We start from the raw sequence: 19,535 nt of genomic DNA, 5'->3' as shown, positions 1-19,535 counted from the left end.
CTTGTCAAATACAAAGGTGGGGAGAAACTCTGCTAACACTGTCCGCGTGAGACGGAACCAGGCTCTGGAAGGAGCCCTGCCCCCAGGACTCCAGCTGGTGGTGACAGGGCCTCCCTCCTCGCACCCCAGACCCAGGGAGAGCACATGGTAGCAACTGCGTGACACCCAGGGCCCATTCCCATTCCCATTCCCATTCCCAGAACAAGGGAGCCTGGGACACATAACAGGTCGTGTGGATAATCTATTTTAATGAAATCCATTATTTATATATTTACATACACCACACACACACACACACACACACACACACACACACACACACAGGAAAAGAAAACAAAAACAGACATTACAGCTTAAAAAAATGACAACTGAGCACTGTGGGCTGGAGGTGGGATGCCCACCCCGCAGCACACCCGCCCCACAGATCCCGTCCTCCTCCTCAGGGCGTCCTGGTATTGTTCCTGGCATTCAACCCTTGCCATTCTTCCTGGCCAGGAAGGTGGAGAGGTACAGGTGGGGTGGGGAGTAGAGGGAGGTCCAGGGCAGGGTGGACAGAGTAGAGGAGGGATGCTGAAGAAGGGTAAGTTAGGGTGGATGGCGAGGACTTAAACAGGAGCAAGAAGCTGCTGTCTGTCATCCCGGAATCTGGCGGGAGAAAGAAGAAACGGGAAAGGGAAGACTGGAAGGGGAGCTGGGGGTAGGGTGGGGGGAGGGAGGATGTGTTTCTGTCTGTCTCTTTCTCGAAGTTCCACTTCTTTATGTTCATCCCAGCCTGAGCCAGGCTCAGGGAGGGTCCAGTGACACACTAGTGGTTTCTGTCCCAGCAGGACAACTGATCTAGGAAATGAACCACAGAGCTGGCAGAAGCTGGGGTTCTCCTCAGAAAGACACAGAACCCGGCTCCCGGGGAGCAATGAAGAGGACATCAGCTTTGGCATTGATGCAGTAGGTGATGACGAGAGAGCAGACAAGGACGCCAAAGCCCACGGCCAGGGTGATGAGCTGCAGGGGAGACAATGCACTCAGATGATCTCAGTGCAGTTTGGGGTAATTGCTTGGGGCTGGGAGCCAGGACATTGGATTCCTGGAGCTGGCTCTAGGCACCAAGTACTGAACAATCAGAGCAACATCTCCGCAGGCTGGAGACGTAGTCTCCCCTTTTTAAAAGAGCAGTGAGGTCCCTTGTTCTTGCTTCTGTCTTGTGTTACGTAGACTTTAAGCACCTTGAAGGCAGGGCCCATGACTTTGATTCTCTTGTGGCAATGACATACCTGACTGACTTGTTTCAGGCACTCGTTAATACCGACTGCCTCCTCCTGGGAAGGACTACCTGGGGACACAGGGCTAGGAGTGTCTCCTTGGACCTGAGAGCACAGCTCCAGCAAGAACACAGACTCACCCTCTCAGTGAAGACAAGCTTCCTAATGGGGCATCCTAGCAGCCAAAGGACAGATTCGTAGTAGGTTTTGTGGCAAATCTGGGCGAACGGGAGATGAAGGGGTCACACAGATCTCTGCCACCACCCCTTCCCATCTCACCTCGAGCTCTTTGCTGGCTATGAGAAATATCCGGGCGCGGATGTCTTTCCAGCGGCTCTCGGTCCAGGTAGAGTACTCAGTGGAGCCCCACTGCCCGAGTTCGAAGGCAGGAGACACGGCCCTGACCAGTCGGGCCGTGGAACGCACACAATAGGGGAGCCGCTCTGTCCCGTTGGAGTTCAGGGGGCCCTGAACCCACATGTACTCATACAGCTGCAGGAAGACAGGCCAGAGCAGGGGCTGAGGCGATCCTTTCTCACGCCCTCCCTTCACCCTTTAGATGGCCCTTTCCACTTAGGCTACTGCCCGTTCAGCACCCGCGTTCAAAGGGCTGCATCCCTCCACCTCTCCATCCCAAGCCCGTGGGTCCAGTTGGGCCTAGGAGATCCTCCAACTTCCCAAGGGAAAGGGACCCTCGGGGCACCTCCGACACCACTACCACTCACATCCTTGTTTTCATTGGGAACTTTACTTGGATCCTGGCACTGCTCTCGGGTAAGGTCGACGACCTTGCCAGTCAAATTTGCCAAGGCATACTGCACAACGTAGGTGGTGTTGGTGGGGCTGGAGACGGCGATGTAATGCTGAAGAGGCCCCTGGTCACCTGGTCGGACGCCACAGGGAAGGGGGATTTGGTGGACAGAAGGTGCAGGGCAGATGGGCAGAGACAGGAAGAGCCCAGGATTGGCCAGAGCCAGAGAAGAGAAGAGAAACAGAAAGAAAGGGAGACAAGGGAAGGTGGAGGGGAGAGAAGAGAGGAAAAAGAAGAAAAAAAGTCAAGATTAAAGCAAAATGATGGCTTTTTCTCTCTCCCTTTCCCAGGCTGGTTCCCATTCCCACACCAGGTGCTCACCCAAGTAGGACCGCAGGTCCTGCCGAAGGATCGACTGGAACCACGAGTTGTTGGCTCTGACCAGGAAGCCATAGAGCAGGCGGGTAACCTAGCAGGGGGCAGGGAGAAGAGAGAGCTCGGTGACATGGAGCCCAGGGACAGAGTGAGCAGTGGAGGTCAAGTCATGAGACAGAAACCAGGCTGGCCAGATAGACTCTGGGTTGGGAGGACAGTGGCTGGCTCATGAGGCCCAATTGGGACTCGGACAGGCACGGACAGGCCTGCAGAATTCCCAGGTGTGGGAGGCCAGGCAAGGGACACAAGGCTGGGGCAGCCTGCTGCACGGATGGACAGGCAGGAGCCAGGGCCCACGTGCTCTTACTGTGTGGGGATCGGCCTGAATAGTGTCCCTGAAGTTGGTTCCTCCTGCAAGCTGGTACAGCGCACGTCCCAGCACCGTGGCCACATCTGCAAGGGCCTGTGGTAGGCGAGGAGGGAGGCTGAATGGCCCACCTCTTCCAACCCCAAACAGTACCGTTCTAACCACTGCACTGTGTCCCCCTGCTCCCGCCCAGCCTGGGCCAGTGCTACCTTGGCAGTGTCTGTCACAAAGTCCAGGTCCTCTTCAGGGCTCTGCTGTCCAGGGTAGCTCACATTAATGTTCTCAGCAGTGTCGTAAACACTGTGGTAGTAGCTGCCGGGAAAGCCAACACGAGCCTTGGCTACACTCAGCCCCTTCCTCCCTCAAATGCCCCTGATGCAGCAACGTGGTATTTCATGTTTCACCATCCAGGAAGGGTAGAGAGATTAGGATCCCATACTGAAGAAGGTGTGGAGAAAGGGGAGGTAGGAGTGGGGGTGGCAGCGGTTCGTTAAATACAAAGAGTTTTCTGACAGATGAGGCAGAAAAGGTGAATGAAATCAGAATGCAGGAATCTCCTCCCCAAGAGATCTTTAAACACAGAGACACTTCCACGGCATGTGGGGGAGGTAGAGGAGGATGGCTAGAATGACTTCCGGTGAAGCCTGCCGCACATCATCAGAGCAACTGTGGGACTGTTCCAGCGAACATGTACCCCGAGGGGGGCTGAGCAGAGGGGAGCAGCACATCTGTTCACAGATACGAACATGACGCTGGGTCAAACCACTCCGACGCTCCTTGGGGAGCCCCCAGGAGACAGACCTTAGAAGCAAGGCTGAGAGAGCTCCCAGCCTTTACCATCCATAAATGCCCGTCCCACACAGAATCAAGGCAGCCACATAAGCCCAAAATGTGTTCAAATGATGAATCAGCCCTCACCCCAAAGCGGTATGGATGACACGCTGGGAGAAGTGACCGAATGCACCAGAACGGCCGCTGTCCAAACTAAAGGACAAGCTGCTACTTGGCTGTGGTGGGAGAACCTGAGGGGTTAGCCGTCCAGCCTGAGTTAGAAGTTCTCCGCCTGCCCAGGGCTCAAGTTAGAGGCAGTTTGGAGGTGTCTAGGACCAGGAGAGAGGTGACTAAGAGCCTCACCCCTTATTTCTGGAGCTCCCTCACCTGTAGGGGACACTATACCCTCACACTGAGCCACATGGCAAGAACATGTGGCATTTCAGAGTATGGTCTGCGGCAGCCTGGGTGGGCCCCAGACAGGGACAGCTCTCCGTCCTACACCTTGAGAACCCCCTCATCATACCAGCGCTCTTGAGATGACGCCTTCTGCCGGCAGCCCTGGGGAAGTCAGGCCCCCAGAGAGCCTAAAGGAAGTGGAATCATAAGCAAGGACGAATGAGCAGGAAAGGGCTAAGGGGAAAACTGTTTTCAAGATGAACATCAAGTCAAATGAGGGGACCAGGACATAGAAGTCAGCCACTGAACAAAGAACACAAAGGGAGGCTTTGGAGAGGTGGGGTGGGGAGAGGGGCGAGCAGTGATCTTTCTGACACAGAAGACATCTCTCTCTGTGGACCCTGACTGCAGCACAGACTCTCTGGGAAGGAAGAGGAGGCACGCTAGGTCCCTCTTACCGGTTATGGAAGACAGTAGCATGGTCAGTGAGCACAACACCAGAGATGTTTCGAGCTCGAAGAAATCGCTGCAGAGAAGATGGTGGGAGAGGCTGGGACTGGTTCAGCCTCCGGAGGACGACGGTAGGAACGCCGGCACCACTCTCCTCCAGTGCGGTCAGGAGGTGCTCCACCTGGGGGTGGGGGGGTTAACTCAGGGGAGGCTGGGGAAAGGCAAGCGGGAGGCCTTTTAGACCTGAAATGCACCCTACTTCAAGCCCCCAGCTTGGGGAGTTGCCTTAAGCCCTCCTAGATCTAAATTCCTCAAGCATTTTGGGATTAAGGCCTCCTGAATCTCCTGCAACTCCTACCATCCTTTTAAAATTATGGCCTAATGAGGGAGAGGCCTGTGTTTTTCATATTTACAGGTAAACCCTACTGTCTTCAGAACTCTGTCTTATCCTCAGTAAAAGCTTCGCTTATTTGTTGTGCAGAATTGCAGGGACAAATAATACAAAACAGGGAATCCAGGTGGTAAGGGCTGTAGAAGCTCGGAGCAGGGATAACGCTAAAGCTGCAACGGCAGGAAGAGGCCTCATGGAAAAAAGAGGCCTATGGCTGGGCGTTGAGAGGAAGTAGGAGCTTGAACAAGTAGTGAGGAAAGTGGAGGACATTCTGGGTTGGAAGTCTGACATGACCGGAATGCGGCAGCACGGCCTGGACAACTGGACTGGGGGGGTGGAGGGGGCAGCAATGAGAGAAGGGAGCCAGTCACTGCTCTGTCCTCAATGGGCAGCAATAGCTGCGAGGCGCCAAATGATCAGAGAACGACCGCCCCATGGAACCAGTGACAGGAGCTGAGCTCATGGTTCCTGCCGGGGAGCTGTAGCAGCCGTGGTGTTCACCCTTCAACCAACACCCAGCTTCAGGCCCTGTCTCCCAGGCCCGGGGGGCTGTTGGGGAGAGGGCCAGGGCAAGGAGGTGCCCATATTCTGAGCTGTTGAAAATGGAAGTGAGGGGAGAGATGCTCAGGTTACCTGGCTCTGGACGGACTTATTTTTCTGAGACACGGGATCTGTGTGCATCCAAAGCTCTAGTGACTCTCGTAAGGCCACCTGGGGGAAGGATGAAGAGGCAACACTTACCATCAGTCTGCCGTGTGGGAGAAAGGAGTGGGATCAAAAGAGAAGTCAAGAGGAGAGGAGGTGGTACCTGCAGTGAGGACAACAGAACAAACGAGGGGCCTTTGAGGAGAAAGGAAGGGGCGAGGACACATGCTGCACACCTGTCTCAGCTCCACGAACGAGTCGATGTTTTCTAACTGCACAGGGAACTTGCCCCTCTCCATGTCATAGACCATTCTCGAGCTGCCAATGTAGTCAAACGCTTCCTGGGGGGCAGAGACGGGCGGGGAAGGGAACAGAGGGATTCCCAAGGGTTAGGGCAGCCTGGACTCCTCGAGACTAGATCAGAGCTCTCATGAGGCTAGATCAGGCCACTGTCTCATGGCATCTCAGCTGCAGGCTAGCTTTTGCAATCATGTGGCTTTCCTCCTCCCTACCCCCCTTCCCAGCTATGACTCTCCCCCACATGTATGTATCACATGATTTTTTGAGCCTAAAAAAGGGTAGAGCAGCCTCAGTAAGGCCTGAGGCAAGCATCAGCTGCTATGTGCTGCTTCTTGCCCCTTCCATATCTCCACCAACTCATCCACAGCTGCTGTTCCTTAGTCCAGGGCCAGGCTGGGGCGGGGGGCGGGGGGTGAGTCAGGAGCCTTAGGGCTCCTGAGTGGAGGTGACAGTAAAGGGAATAAAAGTAGGAGAATGCCTCTAGTAGATGGAATCAGTGGGGGAGGGCGGGTGGGCAGTACACCACTTCCAGGTCAGCATGCAGAGCCCTCCTTAAATAGGGGTCTCTGAAGGGGAGATACTTGTAGGCACATCCAGAAGCTCTCTGCTGAATAACAACTTAGGTATTGAGATCTTCCCCAAATGGTGGCCACTCCCACCTTTCTCCTCCACCCCCATTCCTGGCCATCTCACTCAGGCCAGAGCCCTTACCCCCTGGAAGAAGACAAACATGACGTTGCGGGGCAGGGTGGTGACGTCGGGCGCCTTGTACAAAGCTTCAGCTGCAGCCAGCTGGGTGACGAAGGAGGCGACAGCACTCTCAGCCCCTGGGGCCACATTCCAGAAAAAGGAACGACTGTCCAGCTGGGTCCAGCGGAGAAGGCAGGGAGGTACACTTTGAACATGGAAATGAGGACCAGGCCTAGCGCCCCCACCCCCCTGTTTCAGTCAAGTGAACACTCATGTGCCGAAGCGAGTTCCCCAGCCCAGGTCCCTCTCCATTGGAGGCTCCCACCGTAGAACTCTGAAACCTGCCACGGCAACCGAGGCCTGCCTGCCCTTCCTGTGCCAGCCCCGCCCACCTCGCTCAGGGCCAGCGCTCACCTGGGTGGCCACAACCACAACCTTGTCATCAGGCTCCAGTGTCCCGGATGTATTTATAGGCTTAAGCATGCTCCAGACGTTGTAGTCGGACAGGGGGTCACAAACGATTTCTGAGCAGGACACAGACAGCGAGACATCAGCTGGTGTCAGGGACTTATAGGTAAACAACAGCAGGTATGGGAGGCGCCTCAGACCAGTGCCCCATGGCCTGTCAGTCACCTTCTCTCTCCCCACTGCTCCACGTTGGTTTCTCTGCCACTGTCCACTTTAGGGACAAGGTATGACTGTTGAGAATGGTTCCTACTCTTCCCACCAGTGCTCGCTGCCTGTGCCCACTCCTCCCCCCCAGGCCTCCCAACATGCTGGTCCCTCACCTGCACCCAGTACACCCAGCATGCCTTGGTCCAGTCCTACCTGGGTTGATGCTGAAGGTGCTCTGGATAGAGCTGCGCCGCATGCAGGTGACAGTGCTGAGGACCGCGTGCATGTGTGAGAAGAGCTGCATGGCACAGAGCGGGAAGACGGGTGCGGAGCCGTTCTGGCTCAGGTTGTGATCTCGATAGCACTAGAAGGGGAGAGGGACCCACTGAGGCAGCTGGCTGGGAGTCCCGCCCATACTTCCCAGAAAGGGGAAGGCCCAGCTCTATCCTGAAGCCACTCCCACGCCTTCCCGGAGTTACAGTTGTCCGGTGCAACCGCAGGATCTATAAGGTCAAAGAAAAACTCACGGAGAGTTGTGAAGGGGCACAGTCTCAATGGCTTAGTTGGGAGCAGATGAAATTAACCTGCATCAAATGACCTGCATCAGCCACTGTTTTAATGTGATTTGATGTAAGGAACCCAGGACTGGAAATCTAACATCAAATTCAAGACAGTTTGGACATCATCTGACCATGTAACTTTGGATGAATCTAACTGCTCTGTTGTTAAAATGAAGAAGCTAGACTAGAATTAGAGAATATTAAAGCTGAAAAGAACTTCAGACATTACTGAACGGAATCTCTCAATTCCTAGTCCAATGCTGTTTTGATCATACTAGGGGTTCTTAACCAGGGCTTTATACCTTGTTTCATATTAAATATCCTTTACATTTTCTTCCAGTCTAAACCCCTTAATGCAGGAAAGGCGGGAGAGAAATGGGAGGGGAATGTAAGAAAAATAAATTTCCTGGCTCTTCTTGAAGCAAATGTCTTTCAGAGGGTGCACTAGTGGAATGAGAGTCCCTCCAAACAAGAGGAGAGTCTAAGAAAGCCTTCTTCCTACCTGGAATTGCTAGGAGCTGGCAGAGTCGTTACCTGCTTGATGACGTTGGTTTCATTTTCATCTTCAAGAAGGAAGATGGGGAAACTAAAGTCTTCATAAGCCAAGCCGTCACCCAGGTAGTTCCACTGTATGTCTCTGCAGTGCGCAAACTCTGGCCCGTAGGAGTTGGAGTAAAGGCCTGAAGAGGAGGAGGGGGCATAGGATGTTGGGACACAAGCACTTAAGGACCAGCGAAGGCTCAGATATTATAGGGTCGGGACTAAGAGTTCCAAAAGAGGGGAACCCAAAGAAGCAAGCATCAACCTGTCACCACCCACAATAAAACAGGCACCGGTATCAGGGAGCCCTAGGCTGGCCAAGTAGGGGTCTAAGCATGTGACAAGAAACAAGAATGGAAGGTCAGTGGAAGAAGGGGAGGCAGGAGGGGGAAGGGATGAATGGCAAAGACCAAGAAACACTACCTCTGTTTGGGTGTCAGTTGCTCACGCTACACACAGATTACCTCCCCACCCTCACCCCCAAACACACACACAAAGACACAAGACTGATGCAACAATGAGCTCTGGGTGACAGCAGGCTCTGAAGATCCTTCGGGCTCTTACCAAACCCATCGTTGGGACACTGCACACTAGGAGAAAAGCCTGCAGCGGGACTGGGCTTGGCCAAGGACACTGCGAGACCAGCAATTCGACTGGTGCTCCCCTTCAGCTTCTCCATCACCTTCCTAACAGGAGGGAATGACAGGAAGGAAGACAGGAAGTTCATCAGGCAGCCCAATATCCTGCCCCCCCAGGATGAAAACAAATGGGAATCAGGGAAATCAAACTGTTGACTCACTTCTTGCCTTTTCAGCCTCTAACTTCTGAGAGGACCATGACCCAATCTGAGCTCAGGGCTCAATCTCATCTACCCTGTGTTTGTGTGACCCTGAGCACCCCTCCTTCCTCCCTGGGGTCCTTACTCACTAGAGTTCTACTTACAAGGTCACCGAGGTAATTCCTGTTGACAGTGACCTTTCCTTGTGAGGAGCACCCCACCCCCTGTCCTGACCAGACCAGGGAAGCCAAGGGAGGCTGTCACTCACAGTGTGGGACTGCCCCTGAATCACCCCCTCTGCATGCAGTCTCCAGCAGACACAACAGTTTTTACCTGGTAAAGAGCGTGCCCTCCAGCAGAACCATGTAAGGGGGGTTGGGGCCATCAGTCAGCACCCACTGCAGGTCCTCTTCTTTCTCCACTACGTGGATGACCCCTGTGTCCCCGCTAATGGAAGCTGCCAGGACAGAATGGCTCACATTAAAGCTCCCACAGGTGACAATTCTGACTTTGCCTCACTGGCTCTGCAGATCATCTATCCCCAAACACGTTACAAGACATTTGGGTTAATGCAGCCATGTCTAGACTTGAACTAAAGAGCTGAAAGGCCCGCTCCACCTGAGGACTACCAGGAGGGAACGGAGAACAAAAGAGCCCAAGAAGTCTCCTCAGGAGGCCTTGTTCACTCATCTTCATTTTCTTGCTTTCTTCCTTCAACCTCATTTAGCCAAATATACAAGATTCTAGGACAGCAGACATACAGTGTTCAAACCCGTATTTTCTCCAGAAAATGGCAGGCTCAAAATCTCTAGTTCATTGTTCTGCCACCGAATCTTCCTTTGTGAAAACATGTGCAGAACCCATTGGCCTCAGTAGCTTCCCTAGACCTTCATTCCTTTGCCCCATTTGAGAGGAGCTTTACTTGCTTTTGGCCAGTTTTAGGTAAAGTTCATCAAGAACTCTGAGGTCTTCTGAACAGTCTCCTCACTGATGGGCCTTAAGTGGGTTAGGGATGTGCTGGTAGTGATTCCCCTCATTTCTGGGGACCTAGGGTTTCCAAAGACCCTCGCTGGTCACCCTCAGCCAGGAGCACTCACCCGGTATAGGAAGAAGATAAGCTATGACATTGAACTTCAAACACCTGGATTCTAACCTGGGTTCCAGTGAGGGACTATGTAGTTTTAAATAACTTGCTTATTTTCTCTGGGCCTTCAGTGAGAAGTTTTTTAACTCCTATTTATCTCATACTGTGGGGACACATGAAAAAAAGGAAAGAAAAGAAGGAACTAAAAAAAAAAAAACACAAAAAACACCTACATACGCCCTTTGAGTACTTTAAAATGGTCCAACAGAAACAGAGCATTATAATCAGAAAATCAAATCTGGGTCCATTTCTCCTTAATTTTTTTTTAAATATATTTCATTGATTTTTTACAGAGAGGAAGGGAGAGAGATAGTCAGAAACATTGATGAGAGAGAAACATCAATCAGCTGCCTCCTGCACATCTCCCACTGGGGACGTGCCTGCAACCCAACCCAGGTACACACCCTTTTTTTTTTTTTTTTTTTTAATATATTTTATTGATTTTTTACAGAGAGGAAGGGAGAGAGATAGAGAGTTAGAAACATCGATGAGAGAGAAACATCGATCAGCTGCCTCCTGCACATCTCCTACTGGGGATGTGCCCGCAACCCAGGTACACGCCCTTGACCGGAATCAAACCCGGGACCCTTCAGTCCGCAGGCCGATGCTCTATCCACTGAGCCAAACCGGTTTTGGCCATTTCTCCTTAATTTTATCCTGCTAGCAACCCTAATTAAAGACATACAGATATGATGAAGGAAGGCTTACAAATGAGTAGGTTGAAAAGGACACAAGATCTTAATGAGGAAATGGCCAGAGTCCAGCTCCTCCCCGCTCGTTTCTCCGCACTGGCACTTGGCTACTGCTCTGCTTCCCACAGGGCTGCTCTAAGAGCCTGCAGCAGAATGACTCATTCCCAAAGGTGATATCTTGGAAGCCAGCTCCAGGATAGTCTAAGCTTAGCCCACAGCGGAGCTGGCTGTCTTCTACCCACAGACCCGTTTAAGAACTAAGTCCAACAAAAATTTTATTTGGAACCAGTTAACCTACTCCCAGCACCTCCTGCAGCCGAGACATGGGACAGTGAACATGGAGTATAGCTCAGGGAAGGATTGGGTAGAAAAGTAGTAACTGTCGCCTTGAGCAACTGTTTCACTGATCTCCTATCAAATTGAAAGGTTTCAGGAAATCACAGTACTGTTGAGAGCACACTACTTACTCAGAATCATCAATAAACATCTATTAAAGCTCTGTGCAGGTATATGCTAACTGTTTTTATAGAAGTGAAATTCAAAGGTGACCAATTTGATGATGAAGGAGCCAAGATCTGATTCTGTTTCCTGCTTACCTGAAAAGCAACCTGACAGAGCTACTTACTACCCCCAGAACAAAATCTGAAGACAGCAGGTTAAGCAGAAGGGGAACTGGGATTCAACCTTTAGACCACAATTTTTTCCCCCTTTCATAGTTTTGTAACCATGTTGTCACAGTACCCTGTTTTGGAACACATTTACAAAGTCTGAAGGCAAATTCAAATGCTTTACTAATTCGTCTTGCAATTATATGGCTTTCTCAATGCCTTCCCTTCAAATAGTTTATTGCCTGTAAAAGGCCATTTTGGTTCCCAAAAGATCATTCAGAGGGCAGGTGCTGACTGCTCCATTGAATATGAAATGTCTTTCTCCTTAGAAAACAGCATAGTTGTCTACTTAACCTACTGGGTGGTTAAGAGTCCTGGCTTAGACCCTGGACCACCAGGACTCAAATCCTGGCTTCATCACTTAATAGCAGGATGACCTTGGAAAAGTTATTCAACTTCTTTAAGTCTCAGTTTCATCACTTGTAAAATGAGATAATAATAGTAGCTACGTCATGAAGATGAAATGAGATGCATGTTTAAGAAGTTTAGTATGCAGCATTTACTAGATGTTAACTCTTCCTAATTATCTTGCCTGGTTTGACAAGTGGTTCTCTACCACCTCCCACCCACATAGCTTAATTTGTGTGCTGAGACTTCTAAGCAGGACTTAGATCTTTACATCTAGGCCACAGTCTGAAATATCCACAGCCACAAACACAAGTCCCAACCTCAACTCACAGTGGCAGCCAATCTGGTGAGTGGCATTGAGCAGACGGACGCAGGGAGCTGTTTTATTTAAAGGGATGTAGATCTTCCTCTCCACGGAGTTTCCCCCACACAAACCTGATCAGAAGATAAAAAGTGTTAGAAAAAAATTGAGAGATGAGAGCACTAGCCTCCATCTTGTCATTAGCTCACTGTATGGCCTGGATATATCATACTGTCTGAAACAGGACTAATGTCTACTCTTCTCACTTCTTGGGCACATTATTGGGACACCCAGCTATGTGCTTATTACATAGAGCAACGGACAGTGAAGCTAAAAGAGAGAAAACTTCATTTGTCAAAGGAAAGGCCTTTAGCCTCAGATGTACCAGCTTCTGGTTGCATGGGTGACCACATTTCTACTTTTCTGCTCATCTCCGGAGAAGCTACCGCCTTGGATACGGATACGAAGAGCAAACGTGGAGACTCATTTCTCCCGGGGGACACTCCCTACAACAAGGTCATCAAAAAGCCCACAAGTTACAGGGCCTTGGGAGCTGGACACAGTCCCTGGTGAGGAGGGAAAGGAAAGGGAAAGAACAGGGAACTGGCCTCAGGGGCCTCCTGAGGGGAGACCTACTACAGGTGTATCAAACCGCAAGGACACGCACGAGAAGAATGGGGAGAAAACCTATGCCACACACCTGTCAGTTCATCCAGCGCCACTGGCTGATTTATGTGCGCATAGTGTGGGGCGGCTATAGTTTCTCCTCTGGGGATCTTGGGAACCAATATGGATTTGGGGGAAGGCGTGGTCATGGTTATACACAGGCACGTTTGCATTTTTAAGGCTTGACGAACTGAGGCAAAGCACAGGGACGCGGGTTGATGGTGGAATCAACAGAGAAACAAACGAGGGATCTAGTTTCCTAAAAGCGCTGCCCTGTCCCCACGAAACACGGCTGCTTTCACCTTGAAACGTCTAAACGCCTTGGGGAGGAAGCTAAGCTGACACCTGTCCTTCTTGATTGTGGGTGGGGTGGCCGGGGACCTGGGGAAAGGAGGCATCCGGATCAAGTGAGAGTCCAGGCGGTGGCCTGCAGGAGGACCTGGGGCGACCCGACGAGGCACGGGGCAGGGGGGACCTTCAGGTCCCGGGAAAGGGGAACTTCTGTCGTGGGAACGAAAGAGAAAGAGGATTTCCAGGGCGGGAGGACGGCGGGGCGGCGGGAACCAGGAGGCCGACCGGAAGGTTCTCCTCGCAGAGTGGAGCTCACGGGTCGGGGACGCCTCACCTGCCAGGAGGACGCAGAAAGACAGCAGGCGCAGAAGACCCCGACTTCCCAGCTCAGCCGCGGAGCCGCCCCCAGCCGTGGCCATCTTGCGCCTCGGCGGACCGGAAGCCTCGGCTCCCTTCCGCCCGGCAGTGGCCTCTCTAGGCCACCCTGGCGCCGTCTCGGTGGCCAGGAGCGGCAGGGACCGGAAGTTCGTGTCCGCGGGAACTTCCGGGAGCCGCGGACGCTGCAGCGGGCAGCTGACGTGGAGGCTGTTGCGGGGCGGCGGGGAGTGGCGGGGCGCGGGTCGGACCTGGGAGCCGCGGGCCTGCAGGATGCTAACCAAATTCGAGACCAAGAGCGCGCGGGTCAAAGGTAGTGGAGCCGGGGGGCTGGGTGTCGGGGCGGCGCTGTCACGGGGGAGAGCGGGCCGGCGTGTGGGCCCGAGTGGCCTAGGTGCGGACCCAGGGGAAGGGGGACGGGAGGGCGGTTAGGTCGGCGGGCGGCCCTCCAGCCGGTTCTGCTTGTGCGATCTCCTTGCAGTTTGATCACCTATAGGCCCCTTCCCTGTTCTCTCCCTTCCCCTCCTCACCCCGGGCCGTGTCCAGCTCCCAAGGCCCAGCAACCTGCCGGCTTTTTTTTTTTTAATTTTTTATTGATTGATTGAGTTTAGAGAGAGAGGAAGTGGGAGAAGGAGAGTGAGAGAGTGCCATAATGTGTTATTACACTTATGTATGCATTCATTGATTGATTCCTGTATGTGCCCTGACCGGGAATTGAACCTGCAAACCCCGCCGGCTTTTTGAGGGCCGTGTTGGAGGGAGTGTCCCGGGCGATCGAGTCTCGACCTCTGCTCTTCGTATCCAAGTCTGTTCGTATCCGAGTCGGTAGCCTCCCCGGAGATGAGCAGTGGCCGCCCCTCTTAAGGAGGCCGGGGCCGCACCCGCTCAACCCCGAGCGCCTCCTTTGGCTGTCATTCCTCACCTGGAAGCAGGACATAGAGGCCTGTAACCCCAGCAAAGGCTGAGCTTGCTGGGGTTGCCGGATGAACAGTGAACACCTTTCTGGTATTGTTCGCGGTTTCTCTGAAATGAAGATTTAACTGGGCATCTTTATTCCCTAAACATGGCAAGCCTAGAGCTTGAGTGTCAGTGGATGATGGGCTGGAGGGCAGGTGGTCTCTCAGAACGTTAGGATGGGGAAGGCGGAGAAGTAAGGGCTTCTGCAATTTGGGAGAAATAGGTATCTTGACTGTTCAGTTAGATGCCACACGGCAAGGTGGGTAGGAACTTAGCCTGTGGAGTCGGATGGGCTTGCTTCGGGTGTGGAAAGATGCAGTACGCGGGGCGCCTTACTTAACGTTTCTAAGTCTCTCCTCAGCTGTAAGGTGTGAGTAATTAACATTCTAATACAGACAGAATTACTAATGAGAAAGTATGTGAAAAGTGCTTGTTACAGTGCCTGGCATAGACTCGGGCTCAAAACCCAGAGGGCACTTTTGAGGTGAGAACAGATGCTGAGCAGTTTCTAAATCTTGTGAGAACGTGATCACGATGAGTACCATTAAAAATTCCTGGGTGGCTGAAATGGGTCTTTATAATCATTGTATTTTCTGTTCTGCTCCTAATTTTTTATTGGGCAGTAGAGAAGGAAAGTGGGGGAGGGGGGAGAGAAGGAAAGGTGTCATAATATTTGAGAGTGAATATCCATTCATGAGTGTTCCTATGTATCATACAGGAAAAAAGTGAACAAACTCATGAAAAAAATACCCATTTAGAGAAGAAATGTTCAATAAATAAATGAAAATGTTATACACCTCACTGTACACCTAAAACTAATACAAAACAGTATTGAATGTAAACTAATTTTTAAAAGAGAGAATTAAATCTTGATAAAGGATTTAAAAATAAAACAAAAATATTATACACCTCACTAGTAATGAAAGAAAGTGTAAAAAAGAAAGTGAGAAAACCTTTATTTTTGAGTCTTAGATTAGTAAAATAAACAAAACAAGTAACTGATTACATGGTTAATGTGTGCAAAATGGGTACTTTTAGAAAATGACCATATATATATGGTCAAAAAGACTATATATATATATATATATATATATATATATATATATAGTCAAATAGTATCTATCAATCCCATTTCTAGGTCTTTATAAAGCAATAATAATGCAAATAGGCTATATTTGGAAGTGTCTCAATTTGGCCCTGTTTTCTGATAGAATAAAAGTGAAGGGGAAAAGCTTTACTGCCCATCATTAGAGTCATGTTAAGATGGCACATTTGTACCTTTTGGTTGTTAAAAAGAATGAGGTTTTGTTTATATGTACTTAAATATAATGAAACGCACGATAAATAGTTAACTAATAAAAGAAGTTTGGCCCTAACCAGTTTGGCTCAGTGGATAGAGCGTTGGCCAGCGGACTACTTAGTAAAGGGTCCCGGGTTCGATTCCTGTCAAGGGCATGTACCTTGGTTGCGGGCTTGATCTCCAGTAGGGGTTGTTCGGGAGGCAGCTGATCGATGTTTCTCTCTCATAGATGTTTCTAACTCTCTCTCTCCCTTCCTCTCTGTAAAATTCAATAAAATAAATTTTTTAAAAAAAGAAGTTTGGCCCTAACCGGTTTGGCTCAGTGGATAGAGCATCGGCCTGAGGACTGAAGGGTCCCAGGTTTGATTCCGGTCAAGGGCATGTACCTTGGCTGCGGGCACATCCCCAGTAGGGAGTATGCAGGAGGCACTGATTGATGTTTCTCTCTCATCGATGTTTCTAACTCTCTATCCCTCTCCCTTCCTCTCTGTAAAAAATCAATAAAATATATTTTTAAAAAGAAGTTTTCAGGGAAACTTTGTTACCTTCATTTTCATAAAGTGTATGGTCTGCATTAAAAATTGGAAAGAATACACTCTAAACAGTTAGCAGTTGTTACTTCCTTAAACTTCCATTTCCAGTCATGATGGAGTAATAGGGACCAGGTTTAGCTTCCCACCTTAAACAACCGCACACCTGAACAAAATGTATAAAACAATTTCAGACATTGGATGACAGCCACTGCAGGAAAGTGATTCTTGATAGAAGGGAAATAAACAAGATGATTCCTATGATGGCGTTTAGCTTACTACCTGGGAGAGTTCCCAGGCTGCAGTGGAGGGAGGGGGCAGAGCCCGTGGCCTCACTGAGGAGGGCAGAGTTTAGAGTTCAGGGAAGACAAGACAGCTAGAATTTGCTGGGCAAAATACCAGAAAAGAGGGAGGTGCTCAGAGAACACCTGAGTTCTGCAGGGCATCCCGCTAGGCCTTTGAGTACTAATGCATGTGAGGAAAGGACCCAAGGCCTGGAAAAGAACCACTGGAGAAAAGAAGGCAGCACTCCCTGGAGCTCACGTAGGGCTGGGAATAGTTTGTGTTCCTACTAGACAAGATGGAGAGACCTCTGAGAACTACAAGGCATCACACAAAGACCTCAGCAGGGCATTGCCTTAATAGTAGTGTCAGATTAGACGTACACTAAAGGCTACTGTGGACCCACACTAATAAAGCAGCCTGGTCGGTGTGGCTTAGTGGTTGAGCATCGACCTATGAACCAGGAGGTCACGGTTCAATTCCTGGTCGGGGCACATGCCCAGGTTGTGGGTTCGATCCCCAGTGTGGGGTGTGCAGGAGGCTGCTAATCAGTGATTCTCTCTCATCATTGATGTTTCTATCTCCCTCTCTCTTCCGCTCTGAAATCAATAAAAAAAAAATTAAAATTTTTTTATAAAACTTAAAAGCAAGTCTCAAAAGGGTTAACTGATTCCAAATAACTTAACTGCATCATAAAACAAAGCTCAACAATATTTAAAGGCATGTAACAAAAATCCAGGATCTTATACCATAAATCAGGGGTGGGCAAACTTTTTGACTCGAGGGCCACAATGGGTTCTTAAACTGGACCGGAGGCCGGAACAAAAGCATGGATGGAGTGTTTGTGTGAACTAATATAAATTCAAAGTAAACATCATTACATAAAAGGGTATGGTCTTTTTTTTTTTTTTTTTTAGTTTTATTCATTTCAAACGGGCCGGATCCGGCCCACGGGCCGTAGTTTGCCCACGGCTGGCATAAATGCACAATGTCTAGCAGTGAATGAATAAATGAACGTAGAATTAACCTAAGCTGTTCCTTTTTCTATCAGAATTGACAGGAAGTGACATTTGGGGCTTAGCTCATTGGACCATTTTCTTTTTTCCCCCAGGACTCAGTTTTCACCCCAAAAGACCCTGGATCCTGACCAGTTTACACAATGGGGTCATCCAGTTATGGGACTATCGGATGTGCACCCTCATTGACAAGTTTGATGAACATGATGGTAAGATAATTGTTTTTAGGGGGAAGTTAAAGATAGAAGTATTGTCTTCTGGAGTAGTTTAAGCCTTGTTTGACATTAATGTCTTAGGATTAAATAATGTGGAGGGAATAGAACTGAAAAATCATGAATAAGAACCATCTTGGAGATTAGGAAGCAAAGCTCTCTTTAACATATATTGCCTGCCTTCTTCTCCAGGTCCAGTCCGAGGCATTGACTTCCATAAGCAGCAGCCACTGTTTGTCTCTGGAGGAGACGACTATAAAATTAAGGTACAGAGGGTCTGTCATTACTGGAATAAAGGTCAGAGGATGTGAGGTTTGGGAATTGTGGATTAAAAAGCAGTAGTACATCTTACTCATAGAGAGCTCATGATTTTGACTTTATTCAGCAACATTTATTGAATGCTTACTGTGTACCAGACACTTATTTTTGGAGAATTCAGAAATAAGAAATGGTCTCTGGTCATGAGATTTTATTCTATTAGAAGAGATAAATATATATCCAAATAATAGCTGGGTTAGTGAGCAATAAAATAGTGAGATAACCAAAGTGAAATAGGGGAGAGCAATTCAGGTACAAAGACATAAAGGCATGACATAGCTGGATACATTTGAGAAACTATAATTAGTTTTGTTTGGATAAAATCTGGAGAAAACGAGAGAAAGGAGTGCTCTTAGCACTTTAATGGAAGTGACCATGGAGTTTGCATGCTCAGGAGTTTGGTTGTCATACAGATGGCAAGGAACCATTAAAGGGGTTTGTACAGAGGAATGCTATCCGATTAACACTTTTTTTAAAAGAAAGACTACTTGGGTGGCAATGTAAAGAAGAGATTGGATGAATCGGGCAAGATGGGAGGCAGAGATACCGGTTAGGGGACTGTCTTACGTATAAGCCCATGTGAGAGAAGAACAGCGTCTGAGCTTAGGCAGTAGCATTCGAAATGGAGAGGAATGCTTGTGAATGCTCAAGAAGTGAATCGGTCTTTTGCATGGATATTGGCGGGAGGGTGAGGGAAAATAAATGAGATTATTTGTATCAGGTTTCTAGTCTAGGCCACTGGGTAGAAGGTGTGCTATGAACCGGGAAAGCAAAAATAAGAGGTACGCTTTTCGAAAGTGGAAAAGAGTGGTGTCTCAGTCTGTTTGAGTTCCTGTCACAAACTGCCTCGGACTAGGTGGCTTATAGACAACAGAAATTTATTTCTCAAAGCTGGAGGCTGGAGGTCCAAGGTCAGGGTGCCAGCATGGTTGAGATCTGATGACGGTCCTCTCCAGGAAGCAGACTGCTGACTTCTCCTTGTGTACTCACATGGGATCTCTGGGGTCTCTCTTATAAGGACACTAATCCTATTCATGAGGGCCCCACGCTTATAACCTAAGTACCTCTGAAAGACCTCACCTCTTTAATACCATTACCTTAGGCATTTGGATTTCAACATAGGAATTTTGGGGAGAACACAGATGGGTAATGAATACTATCTTGGCTCTGATGTGTTTGAGGTACCTAAAGGCGTGTCTGCACTGGAGATATATTTGGGAGTTGTCATCATGAAGGAGGGAGCCAAAACAGAAGTAGTTAGAACATATCACTCAGGAATCACTGAATGAGAAAACAAACTCATTTAAAAGATGGAGGAATTAGAGTTAGTACAGGAAAGAATGATTTGAGAAGTTAGAGATGAACCAAAAGGAAGAAGCAAAGGCTTCTTAGATACCAAGGAAGGATAGAATTTTAGGAAGGAGAAGGTGGTCAGAATAAGATAAAGACGAAGTAACCTTTGGAGTGCTTATTAGTATTTAGCAGGGCATTAGTGATCTTAGATTTTACTGTGAAGTGAGGAAGCAGAGACAGAATATAGGTAA

The 19,535-nt window shown here is 49.5% G+C and overlaps 2 protein-coding genes across 5 annotated transcripts in view; one reads left to right on the top strand and one right to left on the bottom strand.

Moving 5' to 3' along the window:
- Nucleotides 1–228: 228 nt before the first annotated feature.
- Nucleotides 229–13,491, bottom strand: NCSTN (nicastrin). Of its 3 annotated transcripts, XM_036342350.1 has the most exons (17): nt 13,336–13,491; nt 12,074–12,178; nt 9,225–9,348; nt 8,678–8,799; nt 8,108–8,253; nt 7,227–7,377; nt 6,813–6,922; nt 6,420–6,572; nt 5,645–5,749; nt 5,397–5,474; nt 4,381–4,553; nt 2,962–3,064; nt 2,753–2,848; nt 2,392–2,479; nt 1,985–2,142; nt 1,539–1,751; nt 229–1,002 (listed from the first exon to the last, which is right to left on the bottom strand). In XM_036342350.1, exons 1-17 carry the CDS (start codon nt 13,418–13,420, stop codon nt 880–882), a joined length of 2,133 nt encoding a protein of 710 aa, XP_036198243.1. In that variant the 5' UTR covers nt 13,421–13,491; the 3' UTR covers nt 229–879. The 3 variants fall into 3 exon arrangements, with proteins under 3 accessions (XP_036198243.1, XP_036198244.1, XP_036198245.1); XM_036342351.1 differs by lacking the exon at nt 6,420–6,572; XM_036342352.1 differs by lacking the exons at nt 8,678–8,799; nt 9,225–9,348.
- Nucleotides 13,492–13,533: 42 nt separating this feature from the next.
- The window catches only part of COPA (COPI coat complex subunit alpha), a 40,748-nt gene continuing 34,746 nt past the window's right edge, over nt 13,534–19,535 (top strand). For both annotated transcript variants that reach the window (XM_036342349.1, XM_036342348.1), the window contains exons 1-3: nt 13,534–13,689; nt 17,557–17,670; nt 17,866–17,939. In XM_036342349.1, coding sequence (XP_036198242.1) covers nt 13,650–13,689; nt 17,557–17,670; nt 17,866–17,939 — 228 coding nt within the window. In that variant the 5' untranslated portion in view covers nt 13,534–13,649. The remainder of the gene's footprint in view (nt 13,690–17,556; nt 17,671–17,865; nt 17,940–19,535) is intronic.

Source organism: Myotis myotis, unplaced genomic scaffold (assembly GCF_014108235.1).
Source record: "Myotis myotis isolate mMyoMyo1 unplaced genomic scaffold, mMyoMyo1.p scaffold_m19_p_18, whole genome shotgun sequence".
Lineage (NCBI taxonomy): Eukaryota > Metazoa > Chordata > Mammalia > Chiroptera > Vespertilionidae > Myotis > Myotis myotis.
The sequence above is the reverse complement of the archived record's forward strand: the minus strand, read 5'-3'. Positions and strand labels throughout refer to the sequence as shown.